Consider the following 20,609-nt stretch of genomic DNA (forward strand, 5'->3'; position numbering starts at 1 on the left):
GTAAGTTTGTTTGGATGGCTGAAGACCCGACATATCAAATCAGCAAATGTAATTACTAAAATTCAGGTTATAAAGTCCCAAAGCTATTGGCATTGCTCCACTATGAAAATTATTGATCTTAGTGAAACCGCACATTTATGATACAAAGAAAGTGTAGATACAATATGATCTTTGGATGATAATCCTTCAGCTAAAGGCTAAAGTGTCAACACATCCTTAGCCTCAGATATATCTAAATAGAATGGACACAATAAGCTTTAGAACATGACATTCACTAAACTCATACTTTGAAACCAATTTCAAAGTATTCTCAGTTATTAACTTGCATATCTACAAGCATACAGTGCAACAGGGTAAGTATAAATAGGGCAAGCCACAGCAGAAAAGGTCTGAAGCTGATGGAGCTTCTCCTGGTTACAGAGCCTCTCTTCACTTTGTCCACTGTATGATAAGTACATCTAGAAAAGCTAGCAAATTGATCAACTGGAAGTCGAATAGTTCTATTAGCACATCCTGGCACCCCAAGATGATGCTTGACCTGCATCTCTAACATTAGCTCTCTGCTTTAAATTGTAGAGCTGGTCTTCCCATCTTGATCTCCATTCTTCTTTTGCAAGTTCCTTCCAGAGGACAAGTAAAATAGTCAAAACAAAATAGCAAGCATTGTATGTGTCAGCCACACATTTATCATGCTAAAGCAACCCCTGGTTAGCACATTATACGAGTCATGGATCACAACACAATACGAAATGACACCCACATCATGACATGCATAAAAAACGAGGTGAATGAAATTTTCTAGTCACTGTTTATAATACAAACCTAACATAACATAGTTCCAGATTTTGAGATCCAAAGATACACAAATTCAACATCAAACTAAGCCTCACCAAACAAATATTTCAAATGCAATCCAGGATACCATTACATTTCCTCGAAGAGCTATTTAATCCTAATCCCCATCCGAAACCATTAACAACTCACAAACAGTGCAACATAAATGTTTGCAAATCATGGAAATACATGTAAACAAAGAAAACTACTATGCTAGGCATACTAAGCAACCTGGAGTGCTTTGATTTTTGTTCACCTTAAAACTGTTAGCAGTTTGACGAAGTGTATTCAAAACAATAGAATGAAGATGTTTGGACAATACAAATTGTGTCTATTTCCATACAGATCAAACTCTATGAAATTGACACAAGAAGTCACAAATGCATTGCTAAACAGAATGCGGTCTTCACCAATTAAAAACCAATGTAGCTATAGACACCAAAATTGGCTCCCCTAAAATAGAGATTTCCACTAAAGATCATTATGAAAGGCTGCAGGTCCAGAAAAAAAACCATCTACAACACTAATATGATTTCACCTACTGATAATCCAAGCCTGATTTTTGTCCCCCAATAATCCTTCTCAATCGCCAGTTGGAACACAATTGATAAAGTAATTAATTGGAATTGAATGAAGAGAAAATGTTACATAGAGGTCAAAGCTGATCCCAACTATTATCCACCCTTGCGTGTCTCACACTATGCTTTGCTTCTCTCCTCTACTCTGCCCATGGATATGTTTTTAGTGTAGAGGAAGGATTGAAGCCGAAGGTGCCTTTTAATTCACAGTTGTTTGTTATTCTTTTGAGATCTCGAGGGCATGGAGGGAAAAATACGCTGAAGCTCCATGCAAATCCATAGTCATTAGGTCCAGGGATTGATTCTTGCTGATCAAGTCATGAGACAAGTAAAATAGTCAAAACAAAATAGAAAGCATTATATGTGTCAGCCACACATTTATCATGATAAAGCAACCCCTGGTTAGCACATTATACGAGTCATGGATCACAACACAATACCAAATGAAACCCATGTCATGACATGCATAAAAAATAGGTGAATGAAGTTTTGCAGTAATTGTTTATAATACAAACCTAACATAAGATAGTTCCAGATTTTGAGATCCAAAGATACACAAATTCAACATCAAACTAAGCCTCACCAAACAAATATTTCAAATGCAATTCAGCATACCATCACATTTCCTCGAAGAGCTATTTAATCCTAATCCACATCTGAAACCATTAGCAACTCACAACCAGTGCAACAGAAATGTCTGCCAAATCATGGAAATACACGTAAACAAAGAAAACTACTATGCTAGGCATACTAAGCAACCTGGAGTGCTTTGATTTTTGTTCACCTTAAAACTGTTAGCAGTTTGACGAAGTGTATTCAAAACAATAGAAAGAAAATGTTTGGACAATACAAATTGTATCTATTTCCATATAGATCAAACTCTATGAAATTGACACAAGCAATCACAAATGCTTTGCTAAACAGAATGTAGTCTTCACCAATTAAAACTAATGTAGCTATAGACCCCAAAATTGGCTCCCGTGAAATAGATATTTCCACTAAAGATCATTATGAAGGGTTGCAGGCCTAAAAAAAACCATCTACAACACTAATATGATTTCACTTATTGACAATCCAAGCCTGATTTGTCCCCCAACAATCCTTCCGAAATCCCCAAAAAGGAAACACACACACACTAAATACGTCAAAACTAAGATTAAATTGATCTATTAATTTACCATTTACATACACTGAAATCATATGAACCTTGTTGTTTTTGGGGACACATGTGGAGGAAGGGCATGAACCAGAAGACCAGAAAACAGTGTTTCAATCACCATTTGGAACATAATTGATAAAGTAATTAATTGGAATTGAATGAAGAGAAAACATTACATAGAGGTCAAGGCTAAGCCCAACTATTATCTACCCTCGCGTGTCTCGCACTGTGCTTTGCTTCTCTCCTCTGCTCTGCCCGTGCGTATGTTTTTAGTGTAGAGGAAGGACTGAAGTCGAAGGTGCCTTTCAATTCGCAGGTGTTTGTTATTCTTTTGAGATCTCAAGGGAATGGAGGGACAAATACGCTATGAAGCTCCACGTGACGCCATTGTCATTAGGTCCAAGGATAAATTCTTGCCCTCATGCAGCCTACTTTGATGCCCTCATCATCATTTTTATGCCATCCTCTACACGAACCCTTCACTGCAAGTTGCCGCCCTCCTCTGGAACGACTCCGCATGTGCCCTCCTCAACACCCCTGCCCTCCTCTACATCAAACACAGATATCCACGCACAGGACGGGTTCGATAACGTGGTTAGGGTAAACGCTTCCATAGCTTATAGTTACAGCCTAATAACTAATAACTAATATACTAGCAATTGTCCCAAAAGGTACAAAGAGAGGCCAATAGGATTATTAAATTGGAATTGTTGAATTTTTCTAAAAGAGTTAATTGGTTTGTGGAAAACCTTGTTTTCTTGGACTGGATCATTGTGCAATTACTTTTCTTTAGATGTTTCGTTTATATCTATATTACAAGGAGCACATTGAATGTCTTATTTCGTTTTAGAGTAAGTTAATTACCCAAAATCAATAGGTTAAGTTAATTACTCAAAATAAAGAAACCTCTATAGATGGCCAAGCATATATGAAGCTTGCTAATGACCAAGCCAATAACCACCATGACTATCCCCTACCAATATATTTCATTGAAAACCATAATTGTATATTGCATTTCTAAAGTCAAAACATAATATTAGAAAACATGTTGATATATAGCTATTGAAAAGTTAATTCCATTAGAAACCATGATATTATTATTATAATTTATAAAGAATAATATACATATATAGAATGATACTACATTAAAAACCATAATTGTATAGTGCGATTAGAAAGTCAAAATATAATATTCGAAACCTTTGTTGAAGTAATCAAATGTGCTTCATGAAGTATCCTGTGGGTGGGCCTAAAATGATTGTTGTCCAAAGGGGAGATTAGAACGGTGATGGAGTCGGTATAAGCTATGAATATTTCTTGTCCTATGGATGCAAAAATCAAAGGCATTGAATGCAAGAAAGGTAGAGAGTAGGTAGGGTAGAAAGTAGCAACCCCTTAACAACTATGCGAAATGCACACGGTTAAGACATAATTATAAACTTTATATGTAATTTATACATTGTTATAGCTACCCACTGCTGAAAGGCACTTGAAGGTGCTCAAAGGAGGAGGGTCTACACACTAGCAAAGCTGGGAGGTTCCCCTGATAGATATTTGCGTATACCATGGATGTTTTAAAATTGATGGGGAAGTAGACTCAGTTGGCATTCCTATTCTGGGATATTGCTACAATGGACATGTTCTGTTCTCATAAAATATTTGACAGGTATTCGTAAACTGCAACAAGAAACAGAGGAGATCAACGCACCTCTATCACCAATCTAGACTTCCATTCTGCTGTGAGAGGCAACAATGTGTTCGTCGGCTTTACACTTGCTTATTAGCATCTTATAAGCATTGAGAGAGAATACTAACTTTGGCATTAACAGAGAATACTAACCTTGTAACAGAGAATAAACTGCCGACAAAACTTTGAAAACTGGTGGTGACAAAAGAGCTGGAAACTCCGTTGCAGTGGCTTTAGCTCCTGTATGTAAAAATTCAACCCATCAAAAAATACAGAAAATGGCGAGGAAGTAGAAACTAATTGAAGACGTAACTATCATGAATACCAACTCAAATAGTGAGTGAGTTAAAAATAATTGAAGACACAAATGACATGAATACCAACTCATTGTGAAGGCATTGTTTGTTGATAAGTTGGCCCATCAATTCTCCATATTCTCCTCTACCAAAGCTCTCAGCGCTCTCTTTCAATCTCAGTTATCAATTACATGAATACCAACTCATTGTGAAGGCATAGTTTGTTGATAAGTTGGCTCATAAATTCTCCATATTCTCCTCTACCAAAGCTCTCAGCCCTCTCTTTCAATCTTAGTTATCATAGATTCACAATCTCAGTTAGCACAGATTCAGAGACGCATGAGATAAACATCCACACATATACACAACACACATTACAAAAAAGCAAATATAACAGTACATGGGTAGGTAGTACATGGGAATATGAATGATAGAGAGTATATTTAAAAACCTTATTTAAAAAACATAAATGTAAATGGCTTTCTTTTTAATATACTAATATTTTGGAATCTATTTGTCTCAAACTGTGTGTTTACATTTCTTCCATAATAATTGCTAAATGTGAAGCTTATTATATATGCTTTGTCCCTATCCAAAAAGGATGATTCAATCTGAGACCATCCATTCAAACACAGAACAACAAGGCAAATATGCATCCTATTGTGAGCTATATGGGTAGCATTCATCAGAGAATATACCAAGGTTATATGCTAGGCAAACCTTTCACTTTCTCCAAAATGTTTTAATTTGGATTGTCGAAAGGAAACTACACAACCTCCCTCAACAATATAACATCTTAGAATACAAACTCTGCCTGACATATAACCTTTAGCTAAGACTTCAATTATGCATTCATTTCAAATTTATTTCTTTGCTTTTCACATTTCAAGCACCTTCACTTGTTGCTACAGCTGCTCTAGTAATCCTGCCTCGACCCACTACTTAGGACAACCCTTAGCATCAATGCACTCCAACGACATACAATGTTGGATACTTGGCAGCCCTTCTAACTTGGAGCACCGATGAGCATTTAATACCCGAAGCTTTGTCAGTTCGGCCAATCTCCGTATGCTCCTCAGCTTCGAACAATCATATTCCTACAACTCTCTCAAAGGTACCAACATTTCAATACCTGGCAGCTCCTCTACATTTTTGCATCGACTAATGTCCAACACTTGAAGTTTTGGAAGACCAAAAAGCCCTGTTATTTTCCTCAAGTTAGAGCAATTAGCCAATTCCAGTTTTATCAGAGTCATTGGCAATGTTCCGACCTCCACCAGATGATTACAAAACCCGAGGGAGACATATTTAAGGATGGGGCAGACACCTCTGGCAAATGATACCTCTAATAATTTCATGTTGTAAACTTCTAAGAATTGCAGCCAAGGCATGTAGTTTTCATTGGGAGATTCTAAATTATTCAATATTTGCAACCGAAAATTCAATACTCTCAACGCAGTCAACTGAGTCAAGAGTCAAATAGTCACTGTCAAATGTTTCAATTCACTGCAATTCTTGAGCCTCAATTCCTTTAAGATCTTCAAGTGACCAAGTGAAAGGTAGATTGTACAGTGAAGGGCTCCCTATTTCCAAAACTTCTAAATCGCCCAAGTCTCCAATTTCATTTGGAAATTCTTTTACTTTTGTACCCATAAGATCTACTTTTTTAGGTACTTTTGATACGCTATTTGCGGAGGTAATATTTCAATGTTCTTATAATAGGAAACATCTAAACATTCAAGTGTACTGATGTTTCCCAGTGTTTTGCTGGAGACGGTTAAATTATAGAACCAACTTAAATAAAGATATTTAAGACGAATTATATTACCAAAAGAACCTGGAAGCATGTGCAACTGTAGGGAGTGAGACAGACCTATGTATTTCAGGTTTATTAAATTACCCAAAGACTTTGGAAGCACTTGCAAATGAGAAGAGTGAGACAGATCGATGTAATCCAAGTTTATTAAGAACCCAAAGGAATCTGGTAGTGACTTTAGATTTGGGCAACTTGTTAACTCCAATCGTTTCAATGAAACCAAATGAGAAAATTCATCCAGAAAAATTTTAATATTAATCTTATGGAGGACAATCAGTTCAAGGTGCTTAAGGTGCCCTATTGATTTTGGTAACTTTGAAAGGGGAGAATAAATAACTAACTGTCGCAACAAAAAAGGTGCCTGCAAAATGTTCCAGGGTTTTAATCGTAAGAAAGAACTCGACAATTAGCTTTTTCAAAACCATTATAATTCATTGCAGGTCCTACTGTGCGAAATCAATAACGAATAAACACATACTTTAAATCGCCAAAATTTTATTTACTTGATATCCAGATAGCCACAATGATTTCAATTTCTTCCCCCGCACTTCTAAAACCCTGAGGTTCTTCATAGGTATCCAAGAAGGCAGAGAAAACTAGGGGAATTTATTCCAGCGAAGCGATATAAGGTTTGGTAATCACACCCTCCTCAAAAATTGGTCCAATAGATCACCTTTACTATCAAGAAGTTATAACTTCTTCGTAGCAATTCCACGATAAGTTGTATTGTGGCAAAGCTTCCTCACGCAGTGCTGAAGCAGTTGGTGACTCCAGCTTTTGTAGCATGATATTTGAGAGCTCTTTTCATCACTATCTAGATTATCAACACCACTATCTGGGTTATCAACACCAACCGCCCTAATTCCACGCACTTCCGTGGTTTCCTGTTTATTGATGAAATACAAGGATAAGAAAATTTACAGACATTTATATCAAACAATTTATAAAGATTTTATTGATGTGGGCACTTACGTATGAGAAATGTTCCAATAGATCATTAATGTTCTCTATCCAACGCCAAATACGATGGGCCAATCCTGAAGCCTCCGCAATTTCTCTTCCCATATCTCTAAGCTATTCATGCATTCTTATCTTGTTTTCAATAACCTCCACAAGACATCTCTTATGTAGATGTTCAAACGCTAGTGAACCTTTCCAGCTTGATCTGTCCCATATTCTTATTGCCATATCCCTTTCTTCTCCTATAGAGAAGTAGGCAATGTCCAAGAATATCTGTTGTTCATCTTGATTAAGCGCATCAAAACTAATGTTAAGTTTCATTCGAATCTCAGAGGGAGGTATTTGTTCAAGTCTATTCAATAAGGCTTCCCAATATGATAGCTCTTCTTTTCCATTAAGGAGTGCCCCAAAAACTTTCAAAGACAAAGGCAACCCATCACATGCTTTCATGAACTTCTCTATGAGATAGTCAAACCCTAGAAGTGGATAGGGCTGGCTAAAGGCATGCAAGCAGAAGAGATCCTGGGACTGTTGTGCATCAAGGCCTGTTAATTTATAAATTGATGTGTTTTGAACTCCTAAATCTGTGACAACATTTTTATCTCTAGATGTAATAAAAATTAAGCTATCTGCGCTGAGTACACTTTGAACCGACAAAAATGCATCGAGCTGATTTGCCTGATCTATGTCATGAAAAACTATGAAAGCATTAGAACATGAGAGACTTATTTTAAGAATCTATATGCCATCATAGAAGTTGTCTATATGAATATCAAAGTGAGTCAAGCGATTGATAATTTCACTCTACAAATGATGTAATGAACCTTTATTTGCATTTTCCCTGATATCACATAAAAAGTAAGATTTACTGTGATCTGACCTCTTCCCGTTGAAGAGTTCTTTCGCTAGGGTTGTCTTTCCAACCCCGCCCAACCCAAAAATCCCCATGACCTGAACCTTTCCACTCTCCTGTTGCTACTGCAATGGGACTCTATTTTCAGAATCCTTCACCTTTTCATCCAAAGCAGTTCGATATTTGGCGACATTGAATATCTGATTTTTCACCTGTTTCAACATGCATTCAACCACTTGATCTAGCAACTCCCCTTCATCTCTAGTTATTCAAAAGAAAATAAATACAGCTAATGAGAAACATTAACCTACGTATATCTAATTAGCATGAAGTACTACAATACTGAGAGGGGAGCATTGAGATCTCACCCATTATATGCGTCCAGATCGAAACTCCTTATTTCTGCAACACAAGAAAGGGCATCTCTCCAGGTTTGAGTGATGGTGGAGTCGTATCACGGTTTCCCTTCACTCGTTTGTGTGATTTCTAAGTTGCATAGATCTTGAGCATACAGTCCATCTTTGCCCTGTGACAAACGAAGATCATCTGGTTTTACATCGTAAAACACCGGAATAATAGGAGCCTTCAACTCCAACATCAGGAAGAGCTCATTCAAACACGAAGTCGATGCTACATATGTACAAGAGAAAATAGCCTCATGGACTGAGGCGGTTCTAATGGCAGCTTCTATTTCCGAAGAAAAATTTCCCCCCTCATACAATTTTGATCGGTCCAAAAAGACTCGGATTCCATGTAAACGAAGGCGATGGTAGAGATGGATAGCCAAGGTTTTCTTAACATCCGACCCTTTGTGATTGATAAATACATCACAATAGAAGTTTCGATTGCTATGGGAATTACATGAGGTGGAGGTTATCATTGCAATCGCGGAGGATGAGGTGTTAATCGCTGAAACTGCAGGAAGAAGATTGTGAGAACGAGGAGGCGAACTTTCAATTTCTATCATGATTTCAGTTTTAGGAGGGTTTTGGGGGCATGAGGATACAGGAGATGCCATTTCCAATGCCGATTTGACTATACAAATAGAAATTGGAGCCTGTAAACTAAAACAGACATAAACTCCAGGAAACCGTAAACAGAAACATGCATAAATTCCACGAACTCTCCCAGAAGCTTAGCGCATAGATGTCAAGTGGAGAGTAAACTATTGGCCTAATTAACTAATAACTAATACAATAACGTTTTTAAAGGTTTTTTTAATGTTTTAAAACATTTTTTATTAAATTAGACGGCTGATTTTTGTTCAATCATCTAACAAAAGATCTAACGGCTACGATTATGACAGAAAGGCATTTGGGGGAGTTCATTTCAGAGGGAAATTCCTTACAACATAATAATTATAACTAAATTTTAATATAAATGTATATATAAATATTATAAACATGTTGAGGTACTCCTTTCCCTTAATAATGTCCTTAGTAGAATTAGTAGTCAAATCATTGCAAGAAGGTGGATCCCTTGTCTCACAAACAACGGGATATCATACACCAATTTAATGTATGGCCTCACCTTAACCTTAAAATTAAGTAATAATAATAATAATAATAATATTAATAATAATATCATGAATATTATAATTATATATTTTACATAACTAGCGCCACAACCCTCTTATACCCAAGTCAAATATAAAAGCAAGTGTTTTTAGGAAATAAGTAAAATATGCCCCAAAATTTTTGGACATTACTAATATAATATTTGAGTTCTTTTTTCACCGAGTGTGGTATCTTATTCTCATCTTTTTCCTCCAAAAAAAATCTTTTAATAGATATAATATTAATATATTTATTTTTCGTGTATTATTTTATATAACCCGATAACATTTGTTATAGTAATATGTATTTATTTTCATGTATCATCTAATATAACTCTATAAAACTCTATAACATTATAGTAATAGGTATATATGTATATCATGGTTAAAACATTGAGTTATTTTATATAACCCTACCACATTTGTTATAGTAATATGTATTTATTTTCATGTATCATTTTATATAACTCTATAACATTATAGTAATATGTATATATGTATATTATGGTTAAAACATAATATTGAGTTATGTGTATTTAAAAATTATTAATTATATATGGTACAATGAAATAATACAGAGATAAATAATAAGATTTTGAAAATAATATCATCATTTTGCCATGAGGGAGACACTATCTTATACAAATGTGTCTTTCTATTAACTTGATTACAAATAGTTTTTCATGGAAACAACAAAATATTATTTTTATATTGCCTTCCTTTTTTAAGTTGCCTAACTAGTTTGCACGAGAAAAAGAAAATACATATTTTAGAGACATCAAATACATTTTTTATATGTTTCCTTCCTCATTATGAGTTGCCTCAGAAGGGGTGCCCTTTCTTGGTTTCCCAATTCCTCCCTGTTTAGAGCCGGAAGCATCCCTCTTTCCACCATCAAGTGAGGAGAATTGCGCTACAATTTCTATGTAGTCATCCATTTTACCTGTGATGATTTGTGTGTCTTCTGAGCTACCAGATATGATAAGCATGTCTACTAGCGAGATGTCCTCATCTTGGAAACAATAATTACATCCTTTAGTGAGGGAGGTTCAAAATCAAGAATATTACAATGAATGATTCTCGAGGGAAAGGTGGTTCAAAGAGCTTCAGATTTTTAACATTAATCACATAATGTATGCCTAGTTGGGAAGGCAAGTCTAATTAATATGCATTTTCTATAATGTATTCTAGAATAGTATATGGACCATATCTTAGAGGATGCAACTTATGGTGTTGGGATTTGAAGCATTTCTTTTCCAAAAAGTGTCATACATGATATCCTTGTTGAAATGACAAGGGTGTGTGATGTTTGGCGTACCTACGTTTTGCATGATCCTAAGAAACTTGTAAAACATTAGTTACTTTAGTATGGTACTAAGATATCGAGTGTATAAAACACAAAGATAATTTTTTTTCTTGTTTTTGATGTGGAAAACCACAAGGGGTGATAGTCAATGGCATCTTAGAGGCTACGCTTGGCTGAAACCGATAACAAACTTCAAAAGAAAAGAACCAGGTAGAGGAGTGTGTGGCACTATTGTAATTATTTTGAACAATGTGCAAATAGGAACCCCATTGTTCATTCTTGGAAGAATAGTTGTGAAGGGAGTGAATGAGAGTATGATTGACAACCTCATTTTTGTCATCTATTTGCATGTGAAAGGAAATAAAGAAATTAAGTTTTCAACTGAGCATAAATGAGAGAGTATGCCAAAAGATATTGAGGAAACAATAATATTAATATGAAATAATGCTACCTGTTAATCCAATGTGTGGAAAAATATTGTAGAAGAAGAGATACACAATGTAAATAGGATAGTTAATCTTACGACACAGAAGAATGATAGCAACTTAGAAAAGAAATAGACCACTACCCAAATAGCATCATGTCTATGGAAAGTACTTGGAAGACCACTAAAAAGGGTTTTCGTCATCTAAATGTAACTTTCGGTTTTCCTTGGAGTTCATCTAGGGTTTATTTTGGGGCCCAATGGCCATGAAATGTTCATAGGTAATTGTAAAGTTTTTTCTTCCTTAATGGGTGATCCTATTGTTCTCATCCACCTCGAACTACCCATTATGATTTTGTGAGGAATAAATGTACATGACAATGTACCTATAGAGCTTGCAAACCCTATTTTTATCCTTCAATAAATTTTGTTTTAATTTTAAGAAGTGATTTCACTAAGTGCAAAAATGGAAAATTTGCATGAAGATCCTTATAAGAAATTAATTTCTTGGTTTTGGTTCATTGACTTTGTTTTAACCATTCATGGTATAATAACATAGCATTGTTGTTAGAAAATTATCAGTTGTGATATTTGGTTATATGTAATTATTTTGTTCGTACGACATTGTTGGATTTCATTGTAACTAGTTGTATTTTTACTTGATGGGTTACAGAAAATTTGGGAATGAATTTTCATTTAAAAGAATAATCTTATGTAATTCTTGTTGTTTTCCGGTCTTCCTAGGTAGATGGCATGGAAACATGGATATATTTAATTGTACAATATTATGTTGTATACTTACATTCATGGACAATGTATTCTTGATAAATCAAGTTCAAGTATAATGTTTCTTATATAGTTAAATGCAAACCTAAGGTCTGCCCTTCCGAAAATTATTTTGCAATTCCGTAGTTATAAATGTTTTAGGATGGGCCTTCTGAGGTCTATCTTATTCGTGTAGGTTTTAACTACAATACCCATAACTACCCCTCGCTACTTATCACATTCGGTTGGCCAAGGACCAATCTAGTCCACTACGACTTATCCGTCAATGTTTTCTCATTTCCTTGTCAACTAAATAAATAATTCCTTCTATTAATATTATTTGTGTTTTCCAATGGATAAGTGAGGCCTAGTTCAACACGTGGACCTACTTCTCACCCAACTACAAATTACAAATATACATATATAGTATGTTTCATATTTTGACTTCCATCAATTACATAAGATTAACCCGTTCTAAATATTTGTTGTTTGTATTGCTAACTCACTAACATTTCACATCAACCTTTAATAATGAATCATAACAATTTTGTTCACACATTCCTTCATATCCCAATTTATTTTGCATAGACATCTGGTCACATACAGGTTCTTTTATGAAATTATTAAACTATTTCCTTAGAATCCTCTATAATGAGTGAATTTTATTTTCCATAGCAACATTTTAGAGAGGAATCATACACAGTAGCCTCAGGAGACAAGTGGAGGTGGACAATATGTGACCTTAAGGAAGCGGACAATACATATGTGACCTTAAGGAAGTGGACAATACATATGTAGCCATAGGAGGTTGAATCTGATAATAGTAGCCTCTTGTCTAATGTTTACCCTAGGTGGGCATGGTTAGACGGGTGGATGTGAGAGGAGAGTCTTACATGAGAAACTATCATCTAATTGTCTCGTAAATGAACTTTCATTTAGTGATTTTTCCATAATTTCCTTGTGTGTCATAACCAACTCACTTAATAAAATTTAAATGAACCTTAAACATATAAATTCATCACTAGGTCTTCCACTTATAGTCTGCGTAGTCTTTGCAGTAAAAACTAAATAAAATATTTATATTTACTGGGGGTCATTACAATTTACAATTCAAATTAGTGATTCTTGCATGAAGTCCGTACCAAGTTCTAAGCAATTTAAACTAGAAAATACACTAGAAAACCTTCCAAAACTTAGGAGAAATAGACTAAAACATTACCTATTACTTACTATTTACAACACAACCTTTAACCTTTATTATAATATCATTAATTATAATCACTTAATATTCTCATGGTAATGACAATCCTCACTCATAAGATTGGAAAAGCCTACACAACATTTACTAAAATATCAATAATTGTAACCACTTAAAATCTCACTCATAAAATTTCCAAAGCCTACCCAGCATTTACTAAAAATCATTAATTGTAAATACTTGATGTTGGCATGGTCATGACATGTCTCAATCATGAAATTTCCAATGTAACTTCAAAATTAAAGATGATTTTGACACATAATAACAAGTAAATTTAAATTTAAAGTCGTTTTTATCGAATAAATTAAATTGACTAAGTTAATTAATATCTTAGTTTAAATGTTTTAAAAATTATGTAAATAAAAAATTAAAAAAATATAATATTAAAAAAAATCCATAATTTATTATTGGGTTTTATTTATTGAATGATAAAGTTAAAATATTTATGTTTTGGCTTTCCTTATTAAAAATGTAGTTGTATATGTTTTGTAAAATTATATATTATTTATTTGAATTATATTTTTAAATATATAAATAAATTATTTTGTAAAATTTTAAAGCAATAAATAATAAATATATTTTTAAAAGTTTAAATTTTATAATTTTTAATTGAATTTTTTAAGGAAGCATTGAATTTCATGACTTTGATTACCAATTAACCTTTTTTTTAATTTATAATTTTATACTTTTTTATAATTTTTAATTGAATTTTATGAGGAATCATTGAATTTCATGACTTTGATTACCAACTAACTTGAGTGTTTTAAGACATTTTTATATTTTTTTATATTAACTTTCTATTAAAACTAAATAATTTCTCATAGAAAAATATAAAATACATAAAATAAGATTACTTTTATTATTAATTATTTTTTTATGAATAAAATGCAGTTATATTTTATTTAATAAGAAATATTTTCTACAAATATTAAAAAATACTATTAATATTATCCTAAAATGTTTTGTATCAATTCAATATTTATATATAAATATTGAAATATTTTATTTAAAATCAAAATTGAAATAACTTATTTTATTGTAATCAAACTCATATGAGCGCGTAATAGGAATTACATATGCCCATTCTACTAAGTTGTAAAACAAGCCTTAATCTAACTTGTTAATAACCCATACATGCAATATATGAAGTGCAGGAATGAAATTCACATTTAAAATAATGAAATCTAATTATCACAATGTTTAAAAGATATCGATATTTTAACTAAACACAGAGATGAGAAAAAGGAGTAGGTGATAGGGAAGAGAAGCTAGTGCTTATGTTTGCAGATTCTTTAGTGATAAAAGTATTTTAAATATTATTCACTTTGCTAACTAAAGTAGCTTGATTTTAAGTATACACTAATTTCATAAGTTTGCTATATCTACAACGTTGTGCAGCCATGAAATCACAAACGGAGGAATCGAAAGGTCTCTGAGAAACAAAGAGGAAAGATGTGTTTCAAATAACTTGAGGTTGACCGATTATCGAATTTATTAGTGTTGTTTGAGAATAAAGGTGCGTGGCCATACCGATATAAAGCCCAAGGATTGCTTCGTAGGAGAACAACATGGGACCTAAGGCTAGATTTCCAACTTTATCCACAAAGAGCAGTGCTAAAATGAGAGTGGGTTAGAAATCTAAAAGTCCATTCACAGAGAACAGTTTCAAGATGTGGGGGTTCCAAATCTGAAATTTCATACACAAAGAGCAATGTTAAATTGCTTGTGGGTCCGAAATCTGAATGTTCATCCACATAGAGCAGTGTTAAATCCGAATGTTCGTACACACAATGTAGTGTTAAATCTGAAAGTTCATTCACACGGCGCAATGTTAAATTTGAAAGTTCAATTACACAGTGCAGTGTTAAATCTGAAAATTCATCCACACCAAACAATGTTAAAATCTTGATAGGTGCGAAATTTCAAAGTGCATCCACAAGGAGCAGTATCAGAATGTCGGTGGGTCCGATATGTGAAATTTCATCTATAAAGAGCGCATAGTGGAAGATCCATTGAACGTCCATCAAAAGAGAATTCTACAAGCCCTAATTCGAAGGCTTCTAGGAATACTGTTTCCTGAACAAAAACAAGAGATGTTGCAGGAAGGGTTCTGTCCAAAATCCCTTAGCCGCCCAAGCCAAAGCAAGAATTTAATTCATGCTTTCCAATTTTACCTATTGACTTAGTTAATGATGTGGATGATGATGACGAAGATGATGCATTGACATAGTTGAATTTGCGGCCTCGGGAAAAGTTTGGTGAAAGAAAAAATGTTACCTTCTCAACTGTTACTCAAAAACCAGAAATTAAGTCTCCCATTGATGGATCCAGGTACAACCCCATTCAAGAGGCAGTACTTGTTCTTCATCCATCTTATGCCACTAGAGATATGTCATGTGAAAATTTGGGTGTGAAGTGGGAGAAAAATCCGACAGATGACAAATGTTTCACTCCTTCAAAGGACAGTTTAAGTAGCTACGTAGGTGAGAAGCTCCATTTTTCACAATTGCAAAATGAAGACAGGGATAAAAGATCACTGTATTCTTCTGTTTTGAAACAAGATTTGAATGGGACTCAGGCGGAGCTTGGAGAGTTCAACCGAAATGGATTAAGTTTTCATGATATTTTGGGTGAAGCCAATAAAGTTGGTGACCATCTCCTTTCTTGCTCAGTGGAGTCAGTAGTATTGCATTGTAAATCTTGTAGTTACCGTCATGACAAACTTGCTCCTACATGTCTAGACCACCACTATAATGCCCTACGGCTGGAAAGTCCTCCTGGCATGCCCACCGATCGACCGAATTAGTGTGCGAGGAAGGCAAGCGACCAAACGGGCAAGACATGTCATGTGGGCGAGGTTGGTCACACGTTTATACACAGGTGAGCTGTGAACTTGTACCGCGGGCTAACTGGGCAATGTTGGCAAAACATGCGAGTTTAGGTGGGGCGGTCCCATGTGATGGGCGGGCTGACCTACACTTGAACGAGTTTTGCAAACGCACGAGTAGGCTGAAGGTTGAAACAGAGGATCGGTTAGGTGGCATGACCCCCGCTGCCCACCATATACATAGGTGGGTGGAAACATGGCGAAAAAATCCCATTCAATCATCGCTCATCTACGAAGTGTGAAGGAAGTTGAGATAGCCGCAGCGGGTAGACACAGAACCGCAGGGTGAATGCGCCCACTAGTCGGGCAGGCAGACATGGGAGTTTGGCATGCAGATTGGGTGAATGGGTAGCATAGGTGGAGGGTTGCACGAAGGCGCCCACCTGTCAGTCAGTAGTGTAGGTGTAAGGCTGCACGAAGGTGCCTGTCCGCCGGTTGGAGACTTAGGTGGAGGGTGCACGAAGGCGCCCACCCGACACTGAACTTGGGTGGAGGACTACAGGAAGGCACCCGCCCGAGGGCGATATGAGCTCGGTGAGGAGTTTAGGTGGAGGGCCTCACAAGGGCACGCCCACCCTACTCGGGCGAGAAGCTTGTGAGTGAAACGGTTAAGTGTCAGTAGGTAACCACCATGGAAGGTGTGCACGAGGTGGGCACTCGACACGGGTAAAACGTCGGTGGAGCTTCACTCCTGGTCATTTGTAAATTCTTCAAATTCATAATAAAATATTATTATTGCATATGAATGGTGTACTCTCTGTTGTCTTATGAATGTTTATGATGATGTTATAATGTTAATGGATTCTGCACATTAATATTGTTAATGAAAGATGATGAATGTTAGGCATAGTTCGCAAAGTAACTTAACAATGGAACATGTTAGCTACTTAGGTGGTGCCGTACCCTTGCTAATTAATGAAAAAACAATTGGGGGAATGACAGATGGTATCAAAGCTACTTGCAAAGAATAGACATGTATGCAGGGAAAAGTTATGGAGAAATCATGGATTAACAGTCTGGGTTTCATGGACTTGATGGTTCATGGCAAGACCATTCAAGTTCTGTTGGACACGGGGGCCACTCATAACTTCATGACGACACGTTGGAAAAAGAGGTTGAACTGATGATCTTTGCATCGAATGTGGAAGTCAACTTGGTGAACTCTAGAGCTAAAGTGGTGGGTTTGGCACATGAAGTACCTGGGAAGATAAAAAACTAGAAAGGTCAGTTGGACTTCATTGTGATGGAGATGAATGACTTTGATATGATATTGGGGCAAGATTTCTTGAAGATCAACAAGGCAATTGTTGTCCCCTTCTGTGATTAGGTGTTGCTAGTTGGACAGTCACAAACTTGGACTTTGCCCACTCATAGGCAAAGGCAAGAAGTCAAGGTGTAGCATGTTTCTACATGTTGAAGCCCCGAAAATCGGGTCGACAACAAGGGGGATACCCACCCGGTCCAGACCTTGGTTGGCATCTCCTTATCCGTTTGGTATAGCGGGTCCGACTGGGGATAATGGGACCAGTTTCCCAATCTAAGGGTGTGTGTGTGTGTGCAGAGTTGGATGTTGCTGATCTAAGAATACTTTGAGGCTAATCTAATTCAAACATTTAAACTAAATCTATGCTATTGTAATCTAATGAAAAATAGCACATCTAATCTATGCTAACCCGGAGTGTATTTCTTCTATTATGCGATCTAAAAAGATTTTAGACAATAATTGGTAATAAAGATCATTCAGCTATCATAAGAATATAAATCAATTAAGATGAACCACTTTGCATAAAAAGTTAGGCAAAACAGTTGTGAACAACATATCGCATAATAAGTTATTCATATATCAGACATGAATAAATGGCTCCACCGTACAAAAGTGCCAAATGGTAACTCAGACATTCATGCAACAACATATAAACAACTAAAACTGTATATCACTTTCAGAATATAAGAAAAAATGATCAAGAGATAAAAGTACCATTTATGACTGGTCCTACTCATAAGCTTAAAGCAACAATGATTTATCTCTACATGTTCTAACATCTATTAAGAGTAGAAAAGTGCAACATCAGTAGCAGACATCAAATGAAAACATTAATAAATCCCGATCCATCCATTCATCAAAACCTCCTCTGAGGGTGCAGAAGTGCATGTTCTGAGGACAAATTTTTGACAAATTTCTGGACCCTTCTCCAAATGCATGAGAAGGGTTAAAATACTACTTCCTAATTCTAATAGTAGTTTGTTTACAAAATTTAGGATGCGGTTTTCAAATGACCGTCCTTTTTATAATCTAATTTTAAAGAAAAAAACAACATTCTAAATAAGACTATTTCTGAATCTGATGTTTAAAGCTGCAAGTGTTCATCATGGGCTTGAGGAGAGTCGGCTGGCTGACTTCTGCTTTGAGCTGGGCTGCGAAAATGGAATCTATGAGAGCTGGCACTACTTTTTCGGCCGCGTTTATTATGCATTTCACAGTCATCCATTGACTATGCGGCTTGACCAAGTATGCCCAGTAACACTTCCAATTTAACCTGTTTAATGCTTGGATCACTTTTCCCTTCTCCTGTGCCTTCTGCTTCCACTCTGCTTCCAGTCATAGTTTATTTGGCAGATACCCCGGGGTGGTCTCTTCGATTAAATTTTCTCTATGCAAATTTTCATTTACACAGTCGATAAGAATGCTTGCTTGCGTGGCCGCTGTCTCCGTTGCTTGTTCCGCCTCTCTGATCTGATCGTCCCGTTTATTAAAGAGCAATTCTTTATGATTCTTGTTTATTCTGGGTGCACTTGCTCTTTTCCCTTCATCTTCATCCTGCCAAGCCAAATACTCCGTCACCCGTTTGTCACTCTGATCATAGTCACTCCGCAAATCTACCACTTGATTGGTGATTTTATCGCTTAGTTCACAATAATGACTCCACTGTGATATCTTACGTCCCAACTCCTCATGTTGCTGCAGTAGTTGTTCATTTAAGCCAATAGACTTGAAAATAAATTATGTAAGCTTAGGCTCATCTTTATGCATTTCTTGGAAAATTTGTAATTGTTTTCCTTTCTCATCTAGACTTCTTTGATAGCCTATCTGCATCTGCTGAAAGTCTTCCTGCAACTTCTCGAGCTGTTTGTTAGCTTCAATATTAGCATTGGCTTGTTGCAATTGTCGTTGTAGTAGCTGTATTTGATCTTCATGTTATTTCAACAGTTTCTGAACTTCCGATGCCTTGTCAATAGTTGCAGAAGCATATGCTCCTGCGATCTGAGACAACTTAGTGAGATTTTCAGTTGGGTTATTGTTGGGGTCTTTCCATAAGACGTCCAATTGTTCAGCATCTTGTGACAGTGTATTTTCTAGTTTTCTTTTCTTTCTCTCCCTTCTTAGAACTGCTTTATGTTGGGGACTATAGAATACATCCAGTGGAGGAATTTCTTCTACATTAAGTAGAAGCTCAAAAGGTGGAGCGATAGGAATGTGCTCCGTTCCTGTGACACTGCTGACTATGTTTGAAACAACTTCTTGTGCTACCTGTGTATTGTTCACATGCGTTCTTGGGGCTTGCACTTCAAGATTGATCAGCTCATTGAAGGTTTCCCATTCTTTGTCTAATTCTGTCATGACGGGTGGTGTTTTAATGACGAGAGGGGGGACATCTCTTGGCGGTGAGGCGATAACCTGCTATTGCGACATTTCACTTGACTGAGCCGTATCTTTAGTTGCCTCTTCGTTCTTTCCTTGGTCGCTTCCAGACCCTTTAGAATTTTCAGGTACTCCTTGCGCAGTGTTAGATTTAGATCTAGAAGTGCTTGAGTTCCCACTGAGGCTAACGCTTGGAGTCCATTCTCTGGCAGGCAGTCGCAGCTTTTCTAAAGGAACACTGGCCAGACTTCTTTCTCTGTATACCATGAATTTTTGGAGGTCATCTGGAGACAATTTTGACTGAGCTTCCCGCAAAATTTCTTGGAGTGAGCGTTTTTCTGAAATAAATCGTCAAATAAATCTTTCTTTCCAACGAATACTTTTATTTTGACATTCGTTGTGAAATCTTGAGCAACTTCATTAGGGTTGAATGGCCTTGCCGGGAATTTAAATAATTGTAGACACGTCATATTCTCCACTTCGGTGAATGCATGACCTACATCGAACAATGAAAATGCCCCACAAGCTACAGGAAACTCAGGCCATATGGCTTTCGTTTTGTCTTTTAGGTCTTTTGTTAGGCCGCCTTCT

The 20,609-nt window shown here is 36.0% G+C and overlaps 1 protein-coding gene across 1 annotated transcript; it reads right to left on the reverse strand.

Annotated features, from left to right (window-relative positions):
* Positions 1–8,637: 8,637 nt before the first annotated feature.
* LOC149223030 (putative 2' cyclic ADP-D-ribose synthase BdTIR) lies at positions 8,638–9,201 on the reverse strand. The gene has a single exon (XM_089387759.1). It carries the CDS (start codon positions 9,199–9,201, stop codon positions 8,638–8,640), a length of 564 nt encoding a protein of 187 aa, XP_089243885.1.
* Positions 9,202–20,609: the final 11,408 nt, after the last annotated feature.

This window comes from Pinus tabuliformis, chromosome Q (genome assembly GCF_031772625.1).
Source record: "Pinus tabuliformis cultivar Carrire ecotype Pingquan chromosome Q, CPIR1, whole genome shotgun sequence".
Lineage (NCBI taxonomy): Eukaryota > Viridiplantae > Streptophyta > Pinopsida > Pinales > Pinaceae > Pinus > Pinus tabuliformis.